Source organism: Microtus ochrogaster, chromosome 5 (genome assembly GCF_000317375.1).
Source record: "Microtus ochrogaster isolate Prairie Vole_2 chromosome 5, MicOch1.0, whole genome shotgun sequence".
Taxonomy (NCBI): Eukaryota; Metazoa; Chordata; class Mammalia; order Rodentia; family Cricetidae; genus Microtus; species Microtus ochrogaster.
In genome coordinates, this window is record NC_022012.1 from 15,175,300 (window position 1) to 15,197,245 (window position 21,946).

At 50.9% G+C, this 21,946-nt stretch overlaps 2 protein-coding genes across 2 annotated transcripts in view; both read right to left on the minus strand.

Annotated features, from left to right (window-relative positions):
• Nucleotides 1-3,261, minus strand: part of Fdx2 (ferredoxin 2) — a 4,949-nt gene extending 1,688 nt beyond the window's left edge. Inside the window, exons 1-3 of the mRNA XM_005346876.2 lie at nt 3,116-3,261; nt 2,992-3,046; nt 2,800-2,906 (exon numbers count right to left, since the gene is read on the minus strand). Of these exons, the coding sequence (XP_005346933.1) occupies nt 2,800-2,906; nt 2,992-3,046; nt 3,116-3,233 (280 nt within the window). The 5' untranslated portion in view covers nt 3,234-3,261. The remainder of the gene's footprint in view (nt 1-2,799; nt 2,907-2,991; nt 3,047-3,115) is intronic.
• A 687-nt stretch (nt 3,262-3,948) lies between these two features.
• Raver1 (ribonucleoprotein, PTB binding 1) lies at nt 3,949-19,654 on the minus strand. The gene is made up of 13 exons (XM_005346877.2): nt 19,147-19,654; nt 17,536-17,602; nt 14,217-14,686; nt 10,788-10,979; nt 10,578-10,707; nt 10,265-10,359; nt 9,456-9,543; nt 8,968-9,179; nt 8,576-8,881; nt 6,585-6,659; nt 5,835-5,978; nt 5,404-5,487; nt 3,949-5,314 (listed from the first exon to the last, which is right to left on the minus strand). Exons 1-13 carry the CDS (start codon nt 19,438-19,440, stop codon nt 5,168-5,170), a joined length of 2,304 nt encoding a protein of 767 aa, XP_005346934.2. The 5' UTR covers nt 19,441-19,654; the 3' UTR covers nt 3,949-5,167.
• Nucleotides 19,655-21,946: the final 2,292 nt, after the last annotated feature.

Below are 21,946 nucleotides of genomic sequence, written 5' to 3' on the forward strand. Positions count from 1 at the left end.
TAGACCAGGCTGGTCTCGAACTCACAGAGATCCGCCTGCCTCTGCCTCCCGAGTGCTGGGATTAAAGGCGTGCGCCACCATCGCCCGGCTTGGTCTTGAACTCTTAGACTCAGGTAGTCCTGATGCTCAGCTTCTGATGCAGCAAGGTTCACAGGAATGCCCACCATTGCTCAGGTAATCTATAGCCACCTTTCTATCCTCAAGTTGGCTTGCTGTCTGCTGATTTACCTTTCTCTCTGTTCCAATCGCTGCTCGGTACAGCAGACGCTAGACTCACCAGCCACCTCCCAGCAGCTCTATCCATTTTCACTGGATTTTTGGTTTGTTCCAAGAAAAAGTCTCACTGTGTAGCCCTGGCTATCCTAGAACTTCCTATGTAGAACGGGCTGGCCTCAAATCCCAGAGATCCACCTGCCTCTCTACCAAGTGCTGGCAGCAAAGGTGTGCACCACCATGCTCAGCCACATCTGCTAGCTTTAGAGGAAAAGCTTTAGTCAGGCCCTATCCCATTAACCCGGCGCAGACCCAACTCATCTGCCAGTGAAACCCTAGCAGTTTCTTTATTACTTGGCTCCCAGTTCCTGTTAGGCTCAGAGGGCCTGTCACTTCGGCACACTCAGTAGACAGGATTCACACAAGGAGGCTCATCATTTTTTGAGATATAATTTTTCATAATTTGTGTTTTCATAATTTTTCTTTTTTTTGCTCTTTCGAGACAGGGTTTCTCTGTGGCTTTGGAGCCTGTCCTGGAACTAGCTCTGTAGTTCTCACAGAGATCCACCTGGCTCTGCCTCCCGAGTGCTGGGATTAAAGGCGTGCGCCACCATCGCCCGGCTAATTTCATTATTTTTGAGACAGGGACTCTTGCTAAGTTATCCAGGCTGGGTATGAATCTAAGCAGACATTGCCATTTTTGTTTTTGTTTGAGACAGGGTTTCACTATATAGCCCTGGCTGTCCTGGCACTCACTATGTACACCAGAATGGCTTTGACCCAGAGATCCGCCTGCCTCTGCCTCCCCAGTCAGGGAGTAAAGGCGTGCCCAACTACATCAGGCTTCATTTTTTTTTTCTTTTTTTAAAGACAGGGTCTCACCAAAAATCCCTGCCTTGCCTGGAATGCACTCATTGGGTAAAGGGATTGCTGCCAAGTCTAAAGACCCGAGTTCAATCCCTAGCAAAACAATATGGAAGGAGTGAATTGTGTGCCTTAAGCTGTCCTTTAGCCTCTACAGAGGCACATGTATGCACATAAATAAATTCAATAAAGAAAATTCCCACTGATTTTCGCAGAGAGCAGCATGGGAGAACTAAATGCCCCATGTCTGAATCATGTTTTGCAGTGCTTCTCTTGCGTCTGAACCCATCTACCATCACACGGTGCACTCTCCCTTTCTGCAGGGTGGATCACCGCCTGCTCTAGTCACAAAGCTGCACGAGGAACTGCACTCAACACTCGCAGAGGACAGGAGAGGCCACAGGTGACAGGAATGAGGCAGATGGCAGAAAGCTAATGAAACAAACTTTGAGACCACGAGATACACGGACAGACATGGGCATGGGCTTAAGCTGGGGTGAAAGGGTGCCAGACGCAGTCTGGAGAAAAGAGGAGCCTGGCTAGCAATCTGCTGGGAAAACACTTCTGACACAGAACAAGAAGCACAGAGGTCTGGGGATAGTCCTGAGCGCTGCGGCCTGAAGAAGTCACACACACTGATCCCAGCACTGGAGGGCAGGGGTCAACAGCAAGAATCCACAAGCTACAAGAGAAGGCATATTCTAGTAGCCTCTAGTAAACACTCAGTAAAGGCTGCTCCGAGACCAAGTTTTAGTTCAGTGTTAAGTTTTTAATTTTAAGCATTTATTTGTATGTCTGTGTGTGCTGGGCATGAAAGTGCAGTGGCCACAGAGGTCAGGTGAGGGTCTGAGCCACGGAGCTATTGGTATAGAAGGCTGTGAATTACCTGGCACAGAGCGAATGGCAGGGACAGAGCAAGGCCTTTTGCAAGGGCCATATGCACTCTCCAGCACTGAGCAACCTCTCCAGTTCTATGATTGTCTCTAATTTGAGTGTACTATTACTGCGTACATGATGTGTGCATCTGCCGCAGCCAGCTTCTTTCCTGCCTTTATGTGGCCTCAGGGAATTGAACTCAGGTTGGTAGGCTTGTGTAGGAGCCATCCTATCAGCTCAAACTCAGAGGTGGCTAAACAGTGGAGACAGTCTGTAATCCCAGAACTGAGAAAGTTGAGGCAGGAGGATCATCCAGTGGGTTTAAGGCGAAGGCACAGAGACTGTCTTAACCTTAGCACCCGAGAGGGGGAGGCAGGAGGGTCACTCCCGTGGGTTTGAACCTAGCTTGGTTAGTTACTTTCAGAACAGCCTGAGTTACACAGAGTCTGTCTCAGCTCTTCCCACTCCCACCCCCTCCGCATATGGAGGTGTAGTAGCACATGCTTGTAGTCTCAGTACTCAGAAAGTGGAGGCAGGAGCATCACTGCAATAAGGTGCAGGCTAGCCTGAATTACATATTCAAGTTGCTGGACAGCCTGAGGTAGAGCGTGAGGCCCTGATTACCGACCCACTAGTCCACACCAAAACAAAACTACCGGGTAAGGTGTTACTGTGGGGCACTGTCACACAGCACTCGGGAGGTGGAGGCAGGAGGGTCAGAAGTTGCACGCCACCCTCTGATAGTAATTCGAGGCAAGCCTGAGCTGTTATTATGAGACCGTCTCAGAAATGCAAAAAGGATGTGAAAGAATGGCAAGAGTCTCCAAGTAATTCCCTATGACCTACCTTCCAGGTCCACCCCATGGCGCTGGGCCAGGTGAAGAACATTGTCCCCAACTCTGCCCCTCACGGGGATCCGCCGACCAGAGCGGTCCACGAAGACCACGTTGACCCTGGGGACAGACAGGGTGCAGGCGCTGAGCCGAGGCCGGCCTGCGGCTGAGTGGCAGGGCGGGGCAAGGCGTGGCGAGCACTCACGCGTCCCGGGGCAGCTCCGGGCCGTCCGCCTCGTCCTCCCCTGCGCGCCGCTCTCCTGGAAAACACGAGTGGGTGAGCGGCTGCGGCTTCGCTGCCAGCCGCGGCCCGACCTGGCCCTAGGTACCTGTACTCCGGAGAGTCCTGGATGTCGCTGTCCCGTGCCCAGTCCAGTTACCCCAAGATCCCCCGGCGGCCCGCAACAGGACCCGGGCACTCACGCCGCGGGCCATGGAGGCGGCCATGATAGGCCACGTGACCGGAACACCGAGCATGCTCAGTGACTATGCGGCAACTTTAACCGCAGCCGCATGAGGTCAGAGGTGATGTACCAGAATTCAGTCTGACTTCCGGCCTGGCCCTTTAATTTCCTAAGCCCCTTCACCCCCGCCTTAAGCCATGTGTGTTCTGCTTGTATATATGAGCACCGAGAAGTGGGTGCCTGGTGTCTGTAGAGCCCAGAATTAGTGGGCTGTGTGGGTGTTGGGAACTGAAGTCCGGTTCTCTGCCAGAGCAACATTTGGGACCAAACTCTTGAGCCCTTGAGACAGAGTCTCACTCTGTAGGCGAGGCTGGAATTAAGTCTCTCTTTAAACCCATGCCCAGGGTTTAAAGAAAAAAACTTTTTTTGGGAACAGATTCTTTCTATATAGACTAAACTGTTGTAGAATTTGCTATGTAGACCAGGTTGACCTGGAACTCATTCTCTTGCCTCTGCCTCCCAAGTGCTGGGATTAAACGCTAGTGCCAGCACCAAAGTCCAACTTAAATTTTAGAGACTGTGTGTGGGCACATGCTTGCCCATCTGTGTTACATGTGTAGGTCAGAGAACAACTTAACGGGAGTCATTTGGGCCCCATGGGTAAAACTCGGGTTGTCGGAGTTAGTGGTAGGTGTCGTTCCTCTAACACGGAACTATCTTGCTGGGCCCACAGTTTATCTCCAAGAACCAGCCAGCTCTGATTTTTTTTAAAACCGTTTACTTACAAACTTTAATTCAGCAAAGGTCTGTGTGGGAGGAAGGGGGGAGGGGATACCCCCCCCTGGAGTGGGTTTGGGCCATCAGATTTGGGGAGGGAGGCTGGTGGCTCAGCTGGCCAGGGGCAAGATTCCCTGGGTCTCCTCAGGTGGGCAGGTTGAAGTAGAATTTGTGTGGGCAGAGAGGAGGCCAGCTCCAGTAATCTGGCCTGGGGGTGGTGGTGGTGATCTGGGTTTGGAGGGACATGGCAGAGGCCCAGTGACCTGGGTACAATGGTCAACTTTAGCAGACAGCAGCAGGGACGGTTGAAGCCAGCAGAAAACACTGGTTTCTGTACTAAAGGGGTGGTTTGCCAAGACCAAGGCTTTGGCCTTCTGTCCACAGGGCAGACACCCTGGAGAAAGGACGATCCCTAGGTCAGAGCTCTTTGGTCCTGAGTCAAGCTTCCAGAGCCTGGCATCTGAGAAGCTCTGACCTAGTAGGACCTGTGGCCCAACTTTAAGGCATCAGAAGGCAAGAAGAGTATGGCAGGGGAGTGGAGATCCTGGGACTGGGGTACTGGCCAGAGCAGGCAGGCAGGGGCATGAGACAGCTATACCTGCAGCAGATGATTGGGAAAAGAGAACAGAGTTAAGCTGTTGGAAACCCAAAGTGTGGAATGGAGGCCCAGGTAGGCCAGATCCTGAAGGAATCAAAGTTGGGGTTTTCCTGGGGTGGGGGGTGGATGTGGTCATCATCCTGGTTGTCTTAAAAAATAAAAATTAGAAAAGGAAATCAAATTCAATTGTCTAAGTTTAAAAAGGGGACTGTCCCTGATCCTCACAGGTCAAGGACACCTCCAAAGGCACTCGAAAGGCCAGAACACAGGAGTGACGAGGCAGGCGAGGAAGCCTGGAGAGCCAGGCACAGGAGACCAGGAGTTGGGGAAGGAAAGAGAGCAGGCCAGGCCCCTCTCTCTTAAGGCTGCAGGGTTTTGACTCCAGGAGCAGGCCCACAGGTAATGGTGTGGCCCCCAGACACCCCTACATTCCTTGAGCTCCTGCTGGTTGGTCAGCAAAGTCTTTTTCAGAGATTTCTCTATTACCCAAAGAAAGGACATAAAAAATAATAATAAAAATAAAATCCCACAAAACACAAATACCAGAAAAAACCCAAAAGCAATTTGGTGCAGGCCCTTGGAGCATCTCTGGCGCCGACCCCTTAGAAAATCCTCTTCCGCTTCAGGTAGGAGTCCGCGTAGTGGCCACCGAGGCCCTGGGAGTGCTGACCCACGTAGCTGCCCTCTGGGCTGGGCTCAGGCGAGGGCAGCAGGTGGGAAAAACTGCGTTTCTGGCCGCCCAGTGGGGTCTGGAGACAGATGGCAGGGGAGGCTGGGTCAGGGGCCTCCTAGGGGCTGGGGCTCCCCAGCCCTGAGCCTCCCCTCCCCTTGCCCGTACCTTTAGCAGGTGGCTGTGACCATTGGGCCCAGGGCCAAGGCCCAGGAGCCCTTCACTGGAGCCCATCGGGGAGGAACCAACCGCCTGGGGAAATCAAAGAGGTGGGACAAGTCACCCCTGAGGGAAATCTTGAGTATAATTCCAGCCTTGTGTCTGCCACACAGAGCTACAAGAACTGGTGGTAATTAAACTGTTTCTCCTCTGTCCTCAGGGGATAAGACCACCCACATCTTAGGTGAACTTGAGATGAGGGGAAGCTGATCAGTGTTGAGCTCCACACAGCAGGGAGTCAGAGCAGACCATTGCCACTTCAGCAAGCAAGACTGAGCCCTGCCACCAATGGAGACAGACCTGAGGCACCTTGGATGACAAAACCCTAGAAAGAGACATAGATACACAGGACCCAGTCCTCAGTGGGCCTAGCTTCTTACCTTATTGAGGTGGCTCTGCTTGAGGCCAGCCTGTAGGCCACTGGTGAAGTAGGAGGTGGGTGAACCAGAATAAAAATGAGAAAGGGATCCCCCAGTGCCTCCACCACTCCGAGGCTCATTGAAGCTGCTGGGTGGCGGGGACATCTGCAGAGAAAAGTTCAGCCAAGTGAGGAAGATAACAGTGAAAACCCTACCCCACCATGACCTGGCTTGACCATGGCCATCTTCGGGGACCTATGGAACCACCTACTGCCCAAGGTGAAAAATAAACTCTTGAGCCTAGAGATTTGAGTTGGGCAACAGCAAGATTGCCTCAAAAGTTTGTGAAGTCAGGCAAAGGTGGTATATGCCTTTAATCCCAGCACTCGGGAGGCAGAGGCACATGGATCTCTGAGTTTGAGGACAGCCCAGTCTACAGAGCAAGTTCCAGGACAGCCACAGTTACAGAGACCCCAACTCAAAAAAAGTAAAAAAAAAAGAAAAAAAAAAAGAAAAGAAAGCCGGGCGGTGGTGGCGCACGCCTTTAATCCCAGCACTAGGGAAGCAGAGGCAGGCGGATCTCTGTGAGTTCGAGGCCAGCCTGGTCTACAAAGGGAGTTCCAGGACAGGCTCCAAAAAAAAAAAAAAGAAGTTTGTGGAATTCAGCTTCATTCAATAACTTCAGTTATACAGCTAGTGCTGACCACAATATTCACTGTGGGATACTGAGATACTGAGGCTGCAGAACATGGCCAGTGTCTTGACTCTTACCTTGTGTCGGCTGGGTCCATGAGGCCCTAGGGCTGGCTCCCGAGGATGAGAGAAGAGCCGTCGAGGTCCCATATCCTAAATTAAAGGGACAAAAGCATGGGGGGAGGGCTGTTGGTGTTTGCCATCCTTACCCTGAGTCAATTCCTCACAATTTAACACTAGGGATCCATGACCCACAGTTGGGCCTGCATAGACTTCAGTAGGATAGGGATAGCACACCAAACCAGGTAAATGTGTACGTGAGCTCCGGGATGGTTGTAGTGAAATGACTGTATTGTCGAGGGAGAAAGCATGCCCTGGGACTTAGGCTACACTTAAGTACCAACCCAGCTAGCATGTATGAAGGCTGGTTTTCCATCCTCAGTACCACATAAACTGGGTGTGATGGTGAATGCCCAAGATCCCAGTACTCGGGTAGTATAGATAAGTCATGGGGGGAGGGGGGGCAGAGAAAAATGTATAGCTCGATTTAAAAAAAAAAACAAAAAACAAACAAACAAAAAACAACATTCAGAGCCATCTCAGCTATTTAGTAAGTAGAGGCCAGCCTGGGCTACATAAGTCCTGTCTCAAAAAAACCCAAAAAACAAAAACAAAAACAAACAAAACCCAGTAAAAAGCCAGCAAGGTCTAAAGTCTAAAAGATGGACATGGACAGGAGACTTAAGAAAAGGGAATATGTTAGCCACAAGCTCCTGACTGCCCGCCCACCTGATACTAGCTTTTTACAGAAGTGTCTGTAAACAGGAGTATTTCTGACTCGAGTTGCCTTGGATTTTGAAATACCACATAAAGAAAGAAACGTGGAGGGGGAGGTCCCCTAAGTCCAATGAGAGAAATTCACCAGTGTCTCAGGTACAATTCACACCCCCCCCCCTTTTTTTTGGTTTTTTCAAGACAGGGTTTCTCTGTGGCTTTGGAGCCTGTCCTAGCTCTGTAGACCAGGCTGGTCTCGAACTCACAGAGATCCGCCTGCCTCTGCCTCCCGAGTGCTGGGATTAAAGGCGTACGCCACCACCACCTGGCAAAAATTTCATGCCCATGTGTAGCCATGTGTAGGTGAGGAGAACTTGTGAGAGCAGGTCCCCTCTACCGTGTGGGACCAGGAACGGATCTATAGGCTTGGAGACAAGCACCTTTGCCAGCTGGGAATCTCACCAGTTCACACCTTCATTTTAATTTTGTTTTTCAGTCTCATGTAACTGGGGCTAGCTTTGAACTCCTGATCATCCTGCCTCCACCTCCCAGTGCTGGCACGGTGCCCAAATGACAGGATATGGCCTGCTTTGTCCTGTGACCTACCACACAAGGTCAGATGTGGAATGTCCCACCTTATTTTCTAGTTTTGGGCCTGTTTGTTCATGTGTTTGGACACATATGTATGGAGGACAGAGGACGACATTCAGGATCTTTCTCCACCTTGTTCACTGAAGTAAGGATGCCCACTGGTTCCCACTCATCTAGCTAGCCAGCTCCCTCCAGAAATGCTGTTTCCACCTCATACTCACTGGACTGGAGGTAAACTGCCATACCTGCCTAGCTTTTACACTGGTTCTGAGGATCCAAACTCCAGCCCTTACACACTCTATATACTGAACCACTGATTGGCCAAGTCCTGTCCCCCTTTTAGAGACAAGATATCACTATGCAGCTATGGTTCATCTGCAATATGCTGTGTAAACACCAGGCTGGCCTTGAACTCAGAGCAATCCTCCTAACTCATGAGCAAACCCAGTTGAGACAGGGTCTCTCCACTGGCCTGGAGTTTACCTACTGGACTAGCCCTCTTCAAAACTGGGGTCACAAGCATGCTAGTCCTCCTGGCTCTTTTTATGTGGCCTCTTAGAATGAGACTCGGGTCCTCATGCCTGTCATGTTTTGGATGTTTGGACCAGGGAAGCTCACCCTGCATGGTTTGTAGATGGACATGATCTTCAGGTACAAAGGGCCACCCCTGAGACAGGCAGAATACAGGGCAGCCTGGTACTCACCGAGGGGTAATCAAAGCCATAGCTGTCAGGCAGTCCTGGCTCAGGGGGCAGGCGGTTACTGGCAATGGGGCTGAGCAGGCGGGACTTCATTTGGAAAGCTTTGCTGCCACTGTTGTTACCATTGCCTCCACCAGGAACTGCAGGGCTGGGCAAAGGGGGCTCAGCCGGGCGACGGCCTCTCCCCGAGCCTCCCCAGCCCCGGGTCTCCTTGCCTGCCAGGTTACTGGATGGAAGCAGGCTATGTAGATTCAGGTAGGGGTTCAGGGGGATGCGGTAGTCCTTTGGGGGCTCCCCCAACAGTGACACCTGTAACAGGAGGGTTGGTTTTGCTAGGGCCCTGGGCAGAAGGGACCTCAAAGGGAAGGGAGGCTGGAAACAGGGTGGTACCTTACCCCAGGGGGCGTTGGCAGGGGCCCACTGTCCTTCGGGAGGCCTCTAAGACTGGAGCCTCGGAGCCCCACAGGGGCTGGGGGTGGAGTGAGCTGGGATGCTGGGGGACCCAGACTCATGGGCTCCCGGTCACCCCCAGAAGGGCCCAGCAGTGGTGGTAGTAAGGGTTGTGGCTTTCCTCGGCGGGGTGGCAGTTCTGGGGCCAGGCCCCCCCCTAAAGAGAGAAGGAAGGTGTCAACTAAGGGCCCAGACCTGAAGAGACAACTCTACCCATGGTCCTGGGACAAGGAACAACCCTGTGCCCTACTGGTAGTTAGTGACTCAAGGTCTCTTTGGACATCAGCATCCTAAGACATTCCCAGCTGCCCCATGAGGTGGGCACCAAGACAATAGGAGAATGACCCAGACAAATTAGGTCACCTGTCTAAGGCTACACAGAATTCACTGGGGAAGCATCTCTAGAGAAGTGGGTGGCAGGATCCAACTTTACCTGCAGACAGTTCCCCAAGGAGAGAATTGGCAGGTTGGGCCCCGGCCTGGAGGGTACCCAGAGGTGAGTCTCCTAGGATCCCAGGCTTCTAAAACAGAGTACAGTCAGCTGGAGGTGGGAACAGTGTGGTCTGGACAGCAGACATGGGCCATCCACAGTCCTGGCAGTCACAATACCCAGCACCACCAACTCCCAAGTTAAGCACAGGCAGACACACACGGAGCCCTCCAGCAACCCTAACCCTACTTATATGGTCTATAGGCTCCTGAATGCCAGTCCTTGTTCTATGCACTGGGTTTTTTTCTTTTTTAAAGATTTATTTATTTATTATGTACACAGTGTTTGTTCAGCCTCCATGTATGACCGCACGCCAGAAGAGGGCACCAGATCTTATTACAGACGGTTGTGAGCCACCATGTGGTTGCTGGGAATTGAACTCAGGACCTCTGGAAGAGCAGTCGGTGCTCTTAACCTCTGAGCCATCTCTCCAGCCCCCTGCACTGGGGATTATGTGGGAAATACTGAGCATGTCAGGGCTGTCACTCCACTTTCTACCATGGTCACACAGACACAATGACAGTCCTTAGCACCCAGGCCCTGTTCATCACAGAACAAAGCTGACCAAGGGTAACTACACCCCAAATGCACAAGGTCAGGCTTTCTAAGCACATTCATTTTTGGAAACAGATATGGATGTCCTGGCCACCAGAGCAGACATCTCTCCAGAGCAGAGGGAAATGTAACTTCTGACATAAGGGGTGGTCTAGAAAAGGCGCCTGGTAAAATAGCCTTCACGGTGAGGCTGTTACCTTTTGGCTCTGGGTTTGCAGAGCTAACTGGAGCAGCGCAGTGGACAAGGCAGGTCCACTGAGCAGTGGCATGGCAGGGGGCGCACCCAAAAGGCCTGAAACGAGACATGGATGCCTTGTGATAATGCACCACCCAGCACAGCCCCGAATTTTCAGAAGTGATGGATGGGCCTGAAAGATCCAGAGAAGGGTGGGTCTTTTTCTGATGCAAGTTCCACTCCCCTTAGGGACCTCCATGCTCATGTCACAGATACTGACATAGGAGGAGTGGTCTCTGTATGATACCCCTACAAACGTGTGTGGCCCATCTTACCCTGCTTGCCACTGGCACCTCCATGCAGCAGAGGATTGAGCAGCAGCTGGAGGGAGGCAGATGGGCCCAGATTGTTCAACAGCTGCAGGATGTTTGGCTCAGGCAGGAGTCCCTTGCCTCGATTGAGAGCCTGAGGAGGGGATCAGAGGAAGGTTCAGAGCAGAGGCCACAAAGGGGAGACATTGGTGTCCAAGGGGTACCCCTACTCACCGTGGCCTGGGCAGCAATGAGTGCTGCTAGCATGCTGCGGCCAGGAGGACCTGGAGCACAGAAGGACACACGAAGGTGACTGCCACCAAGGGCCAAGCCATCTGCCCGCTGTTGTGCAGCCTCTGCCATCTCTGCTGTCTCATACTCCAGTACTGCAAAGCCCTTCAGCTGCCCATCCTGGCCACATGCCAGCTGTGGGAGATGCACTTATTAGGACCAGGCAAGAAACCACAACGACCAGGCACGGACCACAAGAATTGACAGTGAGCCCTTGGAAAGGGTGACTACTTTCTACTCACTGTTCCGAGTCTTGTGCCCATTATCTGGCCACTAAATCTGTGCAGTGGCTATAGAGGCCCTAGAAGGTCAGCTTGCCCAAGGCCACAGGGCAGAGATAGGACCCACCTCAACTGAAGTCACTGTGCTGGTATTTGTGTTGACATGCTGGGAACCAATTCTGACGAGAACATCAGGAAGTAAGGATGGCTGCAGAAAGTGCCCTGAGCACATATCTTGGGCCATAGATACCATGGCAGGGGACTGACTTGGGAAGAGGCACCCAGGCCTGCCAGGTAGCCAGGGCCCACAGGCTGGCTATTTAAGGATGCTACCGCCAGGTGGATGTGGAGGTCACGGTGCTAGTGCAGAGAGGTTCTAATCACAGGCAGAGCTGCGTCATTATACCAGCTTCTTCCATAGCAGCCCTGTCAGTGGTTGGGTTTATATCCCCCCATCTAGAAGCTCATACTGGGTGTGTTCCAGCAGTGAGATTGGATGGAAGCTAGACTGGTCCAATGCTGCCCATAATGTAATGTAAAATTCCTATTAGACAGGATCTCACTGTATTGCTGGCTAGCCTGAAACTCATAAACCAGCATGGCCTTGAACTCACAGGCCTGTCTCTGTCTCCTGAGAAGTTTTGGATTAAAGGCTTATGCCACCACACCCAGTCCTTCAAGAAAATAGGTTTTTGGAGTTGTGTGTTTTATCTCTCGCTAGTGTACAATGAAGGACAAGTGTTCTCTATCCAGTCTTCATCCCTTTGAGACAGGCTCTCTCCCTGAACCTGGGGTTCACATTTTCTGGGCTAAGCTGGAAATCAGCAAAGAACCTTCCTGTCTTTACCTTCACTGCTGGCTGGCTTTATACAGTAAGACACTATTTTGAAAGACGCTGTCTCAGAAAGAGAAAAGGAATAAGGGAGGAAAAAAAGGATGGGAGGAAAAGGCTACATATGTTGGCATTCCCTGTAACCGTAGCACTCTGTAAACATAAAGTCAAAAAAGTTAAGAGTTCAAAGCTGGCGTGGACTCCATAGCAAATTTCAAAATAGTGTTTGCTACATCATGATAACTTCTCTCAAAAGAAGTAAAATATCAGCCCTTGCTCTGCCAAAAAAGAAAAAGAAGTCACTAGGTGGTGGTGGCACACACCTTAAACCCAGCATTCAAGAGGCAGAGACAGGAGGATCTCTGATTTTAAGGCCAACCTGGTAACACAAGACTAGTTCTAGAATAGTCAAGGCTGTTACATAGTGAAACCCCAAAACAAACAATCAAAAAAGCAACTTAAGTCAATAGAGCTAGAGAGATGACTCAGCAGGTAAGCACCAGTCCATTAAGACCCAAGTCTAGTTCCCAGCTCCCACAGAGAAGCCAGGCAAGCCGGTTGTGGTGGCGCACGCCGGTAGGATTTGCTGAAGGAGGCAGAGGCAGGAGGATCACGAGTTCGAGGCCAGCCTGGGCTACACATTTAAAAAAAAAAGAGAGAAGCAAAAACAATTCGAATCTAAGCATGATGGGCACAGTAAACATGTGACATGTCCCCACGCCCTTCTCAGCTGAGAAAGACTGTTCCTGAATGTATTTCCACAGCAACTCTCCTGCCTGTGTGCATAGGCAGGTGAAGCCCTCACCCAGTTTTCTTACCTTTTTTAAAAGATAGGGGGTCTCCCTATGTAGCCCAAGCTGACCCTGAACAGAGAACTTCCTGCCTCTACTTCTGCAGTGCTAGGATTTAAAACCATATATAACAGCCTGGTTTGGTGGCGCACGCCTTTAATTTCAGTACTCAGGAGGCAGAGTCAGGTGGCTCTCTGTGAGTTCAGGACCAGCCTGGTCTACACTGTGAGGTCCTGGTCAGTCAGGGCTATGTAGAAAGACCTTGTTGGAAGAAGTGTGTCACTGTGGGAGTGGGCTTTGAGCCCTCGCATGCTCAAGCTACTCTCAGTGTGACAGTTCACTTCCTGTTGCCTTCTGATTAAGACGTAGCCAGTACCATGTCTCACCATGACCATGGACTAAAACTTCTAAAACAGAAACCTACCACCTCAAGTACATGGTTTCCTTTATAGGAGTTGCCATGGTTGTGGTGTCTCTTCACAGCAACAGGAACCCTAACTAAGACAGATATCACCCCCCCTTTTTTTCTTTTTTTGATTTTTCTGTAGCTTTGGAGCCTGTTCTGGAACTAGCTCTTGTAGACCAGGCTGGCCTCGAACTCACAAAGATCCACCTGCCTCTGCCTCCCGAGTGCTGGGATTAAAGGCGTGTGACACCACTGCCAGCTAAGACACTTTTAATATTTAGCTTCTCTAGGCAAAGTACTGTGATACATGTCTTTAATCCCAGCACTTAGGAGGCAAATGCAGGTAGATGTCTAAGTTCCAGGCTAGTCAGGGCTACAAAGTAAGACCTGTCGCCAGGCAGTGGTTTCAGAGTTTGAGGCCGGCCTGGTCTACAAGAGCTAGTTCCAGGACAGGCTCTAAAACTACAGCGAAACCCTGTCTTGAAAAACAAGAACAAAAACAAACCCAAAACAAAACAACAAAAAGGAGACCTGTCTAGAAAAAGGGTATGAGAGGACGAGAGAGAGACAGACCAAGGTGCAGACAGAGGGACTTGCTGAGCCCTGGCTTGCTGCTGGGAGCCCACAGAGGATCATGAAGCCATTGATGAGGGCTAGGGCTGAGCAGGGAAAATATGTGTCTAGAATGCAGGACGCCCTAGGGAATTACAACCCCTGCACCACATAAACTTAGCATGGTGGAGCATGCCCTACTTTTTAAGTAGAGCCAGGAGGAATTCAAGTTCATCCTTGCTACATACCAAGTTCAGGTCAGTATGGGCTACATGAGATGCTGCCTCAAAAAACAAAATAACGAACAAATATAAGCCAGGCGGTGTGCCACACTACCCATAATTCTGCCATCATGAGGTTTAGGCAAGAGGATTTTTTTTTAGGCTAGCCTGGGCTACATGGCATAAGTACTGAGTGGAGCAGGACTCCCACCCAACTTACAATGGATGAGCTGAGGATTGCATTCAGACCTTTGCAACCCACTTGGGCTCTCAACCACCATACCCCGGACCCTCTCCCAAGAGCTGCATTCAAAACTGTGACGGCTCCATCAAAGGGCCCAGGACCTACCTGACAGAAGGTGGGGGTATAGACCGCTGACAGTGCCTGGCGCAGGGCATCCACATCATTGAAGCCAGGCGGCAGGTGGTCCACACAGAGGCACCGGGAGTGCAACAAGGCAGGGGTCAGCTGCCCAGCATCTGTCCAATGCACATACAGTGTGCGGGGGCCTAGTGGCTTACCCAGCAGATCAGACTTGGCCCTGGCAGCCGAGTCTTTCTTCATGTACTCTGCAAAGCCATAGCCCTTAGAGTGACCTGTCCGCTCACTGTACACTAGGAAGCAGCGCTCCAGGCTGCCAAAGGGCCGCACCAGCTCCTCAAACTGTGCCTGGGTCAGGCTGGGTGGCAGGTTGGCCACACACAACAGAGCATCTGTAGGCTGCAACTGAACTGACAGCTCCCGCTCTCGAAGGCGGCTCTGGTGGAAGGCGTTGATGGCAGCTTCAGCCTGTTCTCCATTCAGCAGGGTGACGAAAGCTGCAAGGCACAAGAGGACTTGAGGTCAGAGTGGACTTCTGACTCCCTAGCCGAGGCCCTCTAACCAGTAACACATCAACTGCCAATGGCAAGCACAAACTGGCCAGCCGGAGCCTTGCATATCCACCATATCCTGTCCGTGACATCTCCCCAGAGCAGTTCATAACCTAAGCAGTTATTCACTGTGCACATGGCTCTGCCAGTGTGTCACTCAGGTGACATCCAAGTTAATGGTTACCTTAGCTGTCCTGCAGTTCTTTGTAGAGCTCAGAGATCTGCTCACCTCTGCCTCTAGAGTGCTGGGATTGAAGGTGTGCGCCACCACTGCCTGGCTTTTAAGTTTTATTTTATGTGAATGCTTGCCTGCATGTATGCCTGGTGCCTGTGGAGGTCAGACGAGGGTGACAGATGCCCTGTAACTGGAGTTACAGATGCTTGTGACCTACCCTGTGGGTGCTGGGCACTGACCTGGGGCCTCTGGAAGAGCAACCAGTGCTCTTAACCATTGAACCATCACTCCAGCCCCAAGCCCTTAAAAGTTCTGGCACCTCAACTTTTTCATCTGTCAAATGAGAACAGGTTAACCCTCACATCTACCACTTTTGGTAGAATAGACAGGCCCAGATTAGCAGCCCAAGAGCCAGGTTGTGGGTGGGGAATAGCAGCACAGGTCTGTGATCCCAGCATTTGCAAGACTGGGGACAGAGTTCAAAGTCATCCTGGGCTATCTAGCGAGATTCTGTCTTAAAAAACTCAGGGCTGGGACCGAAAACAAGCTCAGTTGGTAGAGTGCTTGCCTAGCAGGTATGAGGCCTTGAGTTCTGTCTATAGACCAGGCGTGACCAGAGCAGACCTACTTCAATGTTAGACTGCAGCAGGAGGATCAGAAATTCAAGGCCATCCCTGACTACCCGACGCACGAACTGAGAGTTGGGGATGTAGTTCTGCATTAAGAATATTCATCTTAGCCGGGCGATGGTGGCGCACGCCTTTAATCCCAGCACTTGGGAGGCAGAGGCAGGCGGATCTCTGTGAATTCGAGACCAGCCTGGTCTACAAGAGCTAGTGCCAGGACAGGCTCCAAAGCCACAGAGAAACCCTGTCTCGAAAAACCAAAAAAAAAAAAAAGAATATTCATCTTTAGCACCACACAAGAGGCCAGCCCGCCTCTAATGGCAGCATGGTCTACAAGGTGAGTTCCAGGACAGGCTCCAAATCTACATAGTGAAACCCTGTCTGGAAAAATCATTAAACAGAGAGTTCAGGACTAGATAATATCTACAGTGCAGCACGATTCTGGCGTACGTAAGGCCCTAAATTTAAGGTCCAGCATCACAGTCACACACCGAGCCCTCACAAAAATCAAGAAATAAAAAAGTTAAAAATACAGGCTGGGAGCCGGGCGATGGTGGCGCACGCCTTTAATCCCAGCACTAGGGAGGCAGAGGCAGGCGGATCTCTGTGAGTTCGAGACCAGCCTGGTCTACAGAGCTAGTTCCAGGGCAGGCTCCAAAGCCAGAGAAACCCTGTCTTGAAAAAACAAAACAAAAAAACAAAACAAAACAAAACAAAAAAAACAGGCTGGGCAGTGGTGGCGCACGCCTTTAATCCTAGCACTCAGGAGGCAGAGGCAGGCGGTTCTCTGTGAGTTCGAGGCCAGCCTGGTCTACAAGAGCTACAAAGAAACCGTTTCAGAAAAACAAAAACAAACAGCACTCCATAGCCAAGGAAACTGAGCTTCTGATCCTCTAGCCCAACTCTCAAGTGTTGGTTCTTCTCCACAATACATTGTCAGATATGGTTCTAGATGTTCTTCACACCTGGTCCAACGCTGGGAAGCACAGACATGCACTGATGGCCTCACACAGGAGACCAACACTGCCAAGTCTTACCCTATGGACCTAGGGCTGACCATTCCATGCGTGTGCAAATGTGCCAGCCTAAGCCTACAGTGACAGAATGGAGTGGCCAGTGGGCCTGGGTTATGAAGGGACACAAAGGACAGTGCTGGAGCTGAGTACAGTGATACACGACTCTAGTCTGGTTTATGAGACCTGATTTAAATAAAACCAAAACTGGAGCTGAAGCTATGCCTCTGTTGTTAAGAGCACTTATTGCTCTAGCAAAGACCTGGATTTGGTTCCCAACATCTACATGGCAGCTCACAACCTTCTACAACTTTGTTTCCACAGAATCTGGTGTCCTCTTTTGGCCACCATGGGCACCAGGCATGCAAATGGTGTGCAGACAAAATACCATACATGTTAAATAAAGATAACTTAAAAACAAAAACAAAAAAAACAACCCACAAAGCCCAAAAGAGTGGTAGAAGCTAAGGATTACTACTACACATTTCATGTTAGTTGGGGCTACCTCAAGAACTCCAGGACAACCTGAGCTACAGAGTAAGTCCATGCAACCTTGGCTACTGGGCTAAAGAGTAAGTCCATGCCTTAAAAAAAGGAACCACCTGAGTTCCATTCCCAGACTCACGTGAGTTTATGCATACTCTCGTATGCACCTATAATCCTCGAACTTCCACATTTGTTCCTCATGTTCTCACCTACACACACTAAATAAATAAATAAGCTGCAATGAAGGTGATCTCTACAGACCAAGGCCAACCTGATCTACTAGTTACTTTCAGGTCAGCCAGGGATATATAGTGAGGCCCTGTCTCAAAAAATTAAATGGACAGCCAGGACAAGGATCAGACAGGAGTTCCTGTTGAGTGCATCCTCTAGGACGATATGGGACCCACAGATCAGGAGAGCAAATGCTGAGCCAGGTCCCTCCTGTCACTACTGGGGACTGTCATCCTTGCCCTGGTCCACCCATGGCCCACAAACCTGTCCCTTTGTATTTGTCCACGAAACAGTACTTGAGTTCGTAGTCGCTCAGAAGATCGTGTACTTCCTGCAGAAACACAGAAGCGAGGAGTCACTAGCCAGGCCTGCCTGTAGGTGGACCCGCCATACATGTAGATAAACGAATATCTGCATTTTACTGTAACAACTATCTTCTACCCAAGGCTGTGCAAGGCAAGGCTGAAGACTACATGCTAAGAACACCAACAACTCAAACAAATGCCTTCAGAGAAGTTACCCAACTTGTCTGATTCCCTATGGAAGGTCCCAACAATTTTACAGCTAATCACTTATCCATTTTGTACACAAGGACACTGAGGCTGTAAGAGGCTAACCACACAAGTTATCAGGCCGACAGGAGGCATGTTACCTGGGATATCTGAACAGGGACTCCATGCACTAAACGACCATACACAGTGTGGTTGGTTGCACAGGCCACCCAAACTCCCTCATGTTGACAGGGCCGCTGTTAACAAATGCTGGCTTCCTGGGCAAGCTGCCCAGCCTGCTTGCACCTGATGACCTATGTTTGAGCCCAATGAGATAGGGCAGCAGTTCCAGACATGCAACAGACCATGCACACTGGTGTCTACTCCAGGTCTGTCCCCATATCATGTTCCCCACACCTCTGGAGCTGCAACAGTCATGTGCCCACACAGGAGTAGAACTAGGGTGAGCCAGTGAGCAGATTCTTAGCAGCAAGGAGAAAGGGCCTATCCCACCACCACCAGGCAGGGCAACATAGATACCACTTTCTTGGGTCCAAAGAGCACTGCACGCCCTGCTCCATGTATGTCCCCATGAGAAGGGCACTCCCGGCAGACAAGATTAGCCATAGGGAAGTGCCACAGCACACACCATTCCACCGCCACCCCACACCCAGCCGGTTCCCATCGAAGGGAGAAGATTTTATTTTTTCAAATCAATTCTAGACGGGCGGTGGTGGTGCAGGCCTTTAATCCCAGCACTCAGGAGGCAGAAACAGATGGATCTCTTTGAGTTCATTGCCAGCCTGGTCTACAGAGCTAGTTCCAGGACAGCTAGGGCTGCTACACAGAGAAGAACCCTGTTTTGAAAAATAAGTACTCAAATCAATTCTAGTAGGCCTTTCGAGGGATGCAGCTCCAACTTCCGGGTCTACCTCTTAAAGGTGTAAAATCATCCTTGATGAGAAAGGCCATATTCTAATCCTGAAATCCAGATCTGAGCTCCTGCCACCCAATGGCAGAATAGGGAAAGTACTCCCTCTAAGTATGCGTGGGCCAGTTGGGTTCTCTACTTCAATCAATCCATTCAGTCCCCCGTACACAATTCAGTAAGGCCACAGCTGCCCGCCCCCTGAAACTACCTGCCCCCTTCCAACACTTGGTCTCGCCCAAGCCCGGTAGTCGCCCCTAGCAACGTTGGCCCGTAGTTGGGTTTTTGCCCTTCCTGACCATGCCCTTTCCACCTCGTTCTGAATGTCTCCCGAACCCGGGAGAGGATACAGTTCTGGGCAAAGCCCCGGGACGCAGCAGCTTTGGTATTGCCTGGTAACCCCCTGCGCACGCGCACCGTGGTATTTCCCGCCACGCTCTCAGCCCCCCCCCATACCTGGTTGGTCACGTCCCCCGGGAGGCCTCGGATCAGTATCTTGCGGCGGTTACGGAACTGCCGCTCAGTATGTTCCAGGCGTTTCCGGATCTCTTCCGGATCGAGCGGCGGCAGCTCTTGTTCAGGCGCTCGGCGATCGGTGGTCTCGGAAGTTTCCGCTTCGGCCTCCGCCTCCGGGCTGAGCGGCGGCCGGTGAGTAACGGACACGTCGGCCGCCATCTTGGGAAACCCGGCGCCTTCTGGGACCAGTGAGCTCAGGGCGGAGCGACATAGAGCGGCAAGGAGAGCGCGCATATTGATTGGTTGGTGGAAGTCCCGCCTCTATCCCAGCCCCCTTCAGCCTATTGGCTGGATTGAGTGCCGCTCTCCTCGCCCATTACCCACCCACACTCTTGGCCTTTGAGTGGAAGGGCGGAACTGCAACGAGGAGCTCTTGGAAGGCAGTGACGAAAATCCAGCCTAACCTGGCGGCGGTGGTGGTGAACGCCTTTAATCCCAGCACTCGGGAGGCAGAGGCAGGCGGATCTCTGTGAGTTCGAGGCCAGCCTGGTCTACAAGAGCTAGTTCCAGAACAGGCTTCAAAGCTACAGAGAAACCCTGTCTCGAAAAAAAGAAAATCCATCCTATCCGCAGAATCGTCGAAAGAGCAGACGAGGCACACACCTTTAATCTAAGCCCTCGGGATGTAAAGGCGGGCGATCTTCTGATGTCATATTCTCCCTCTCCCTCTCTCTCTCTCTCTCTCTCTCTCTCTCTCTCTCTCTCTCTCTCTCTCTCACACACACACACACACACACACACACACACCACATACACACACCTTAATCCCAGCCCTCGGGAGGCAGAGGCAGGCAGATCTCTGAGTTTGAGGTCAGTCTAGTCTACAGAATGAGGTCCAGGACAGCCGGAGCTGTTACATAGAGAAATCTTGTCTCAAAAAAAAAAAAAAAAAAAAAAAAAAAACCCCAAACAACAAAACCCTGCCATTGTCCCATCACTCTGAAGGCCTCGGCAGGTGAATCTGTGAATCCTGGCCAGCCTGGTCTACATAGAAAAACCAGTCTCAAAAAAGTAAAAGTAAAAAAGCACCTATTGCTAAGCTTAGCAACCTGAGTTTGAGTCCCCATAGTACATGGAGGTGGTACTAGAGATAGTTTAGGAAGCAGGCAGCATCGTGTGGTCGGGGTCCTAGAGACAGCCTAGGAAGCGGGCCGTATCATGTGGTTGGGGTCCTAGAGACAGCCTAGGAAGCGGGCTGTATCATGTGGTGGGGTGCTGGAGACATACAGCCTAGGAAGCAGAAGGCTAAGCAGTAGCTTGAGAAGGAGCTGGCAACGTCACAAAGGGAGAGAAGATGAGCAGCTGATAATGACAGACAAGGATCTCCAGCAGCAGAAAGCAGTTTCCAGGAGTGCATGGGCAAGTGCTAACCAATAATAATCACAAGTTTCTCAGACATTTTTCTGGATTCACTTACTGAAATAAATTGTTTTGGTTTTTTGTTTGTTTTTCAGAAAAAGAAATCAAACCACAAGCCATGCAATTTGAAGGTTTTATTGATGGAGAACCTGATACAGCCCAATCACCCATCAGTCTTGACCTAAGATTCTCCTAGCTCAGGACAACTCTGCCAGGACTGTGACTTCAGACTGCAGTGGTCTGAGAGACAGAAAGGTGCTTGTGTTTCTCAAGTGGTAGCTGCCACTCTGGTTCTACAGACGTACAGAAAAGCCACTGCAACAATTACTACCTGTTGGGGCATGAACAACCCTATTATGATGCTGACCAACCTGGAGCTCTGATCTGCACAGAGAGACCCAAGTAAATATGTGTGCCCTGGGGCTGGAGAGATGGCTCAGAGGTTAAGAGCACTGACTGCTCTTCCAGAGGTCCTGAGTTCAATTCCAGCAACCACATGGTGGCTCACAACCATCTGTAATGAAATCTGGTGCTCTCTTCTGGCCTGCAGGCATACATGCAGGCAGAACACTGTCTACATAATAAATAATTTTTAAAAAATATATATATATGTGCCCTGGGCTCCTGCTAAACTTCCACTGAGGAGCTGGCAGGGTCCCCTCTTACCTTGGATGTTAATCATTATGAGAATGATGTTCCTGCCCCTTGCCTTGGACTGACTGCCTGGCCACTGACAAGGAATATTGACGAGGAATGGGGTTCTGATGAGCACCTCATGTCTGGAGCCCTCATGTTGGGACTTTGGGGCTGCATTGCCCAGGGCAGGGCAATTTAAGAGGTGGCTGTAAGCACCTTGAGGTATAAGTGGCCAGACCCAACCCCCAGACAGCCAAGTTCTGCCCTGCTCAAGATCAGGTCACAGAATCCCACCAATTCTCAACACACCTTGGAAAGCCCCCCCCCCCGCCACCCAGAAATTACATAAGCTTGTCTCAGTTCTTTCCTACTTGTCTCCTGAGCAAAGGCAACCACCCTCCTGTGCTTCTTCCAGTAAATCACTTGTGTGAGTTTGTTCTGCTGTATGATTTGTGGTATCACTTGGCTTCCAGCTGCCAGCATACCCTCCCCTCAGAGCCATAACACTGACAGTAGGTATTCCTGTCTTTCCGCACAAAGCACTAGGGATATTTAACACAGTCAGTCTTGGAGCCATCTGTAAAACAGCCATGTCATTCAGCCCAAAACTCCCCGGAAGTGTAGTAGGCAAGGGACGTGACAGGGCATTTTGATGTACATTGTCATCCCGGCACTCAAGAAGTAGAGGCAGGGGCTAGACAGATGTCTTCTTTTCCAAAGGACCTGGGGGTGATTTCCAACATTC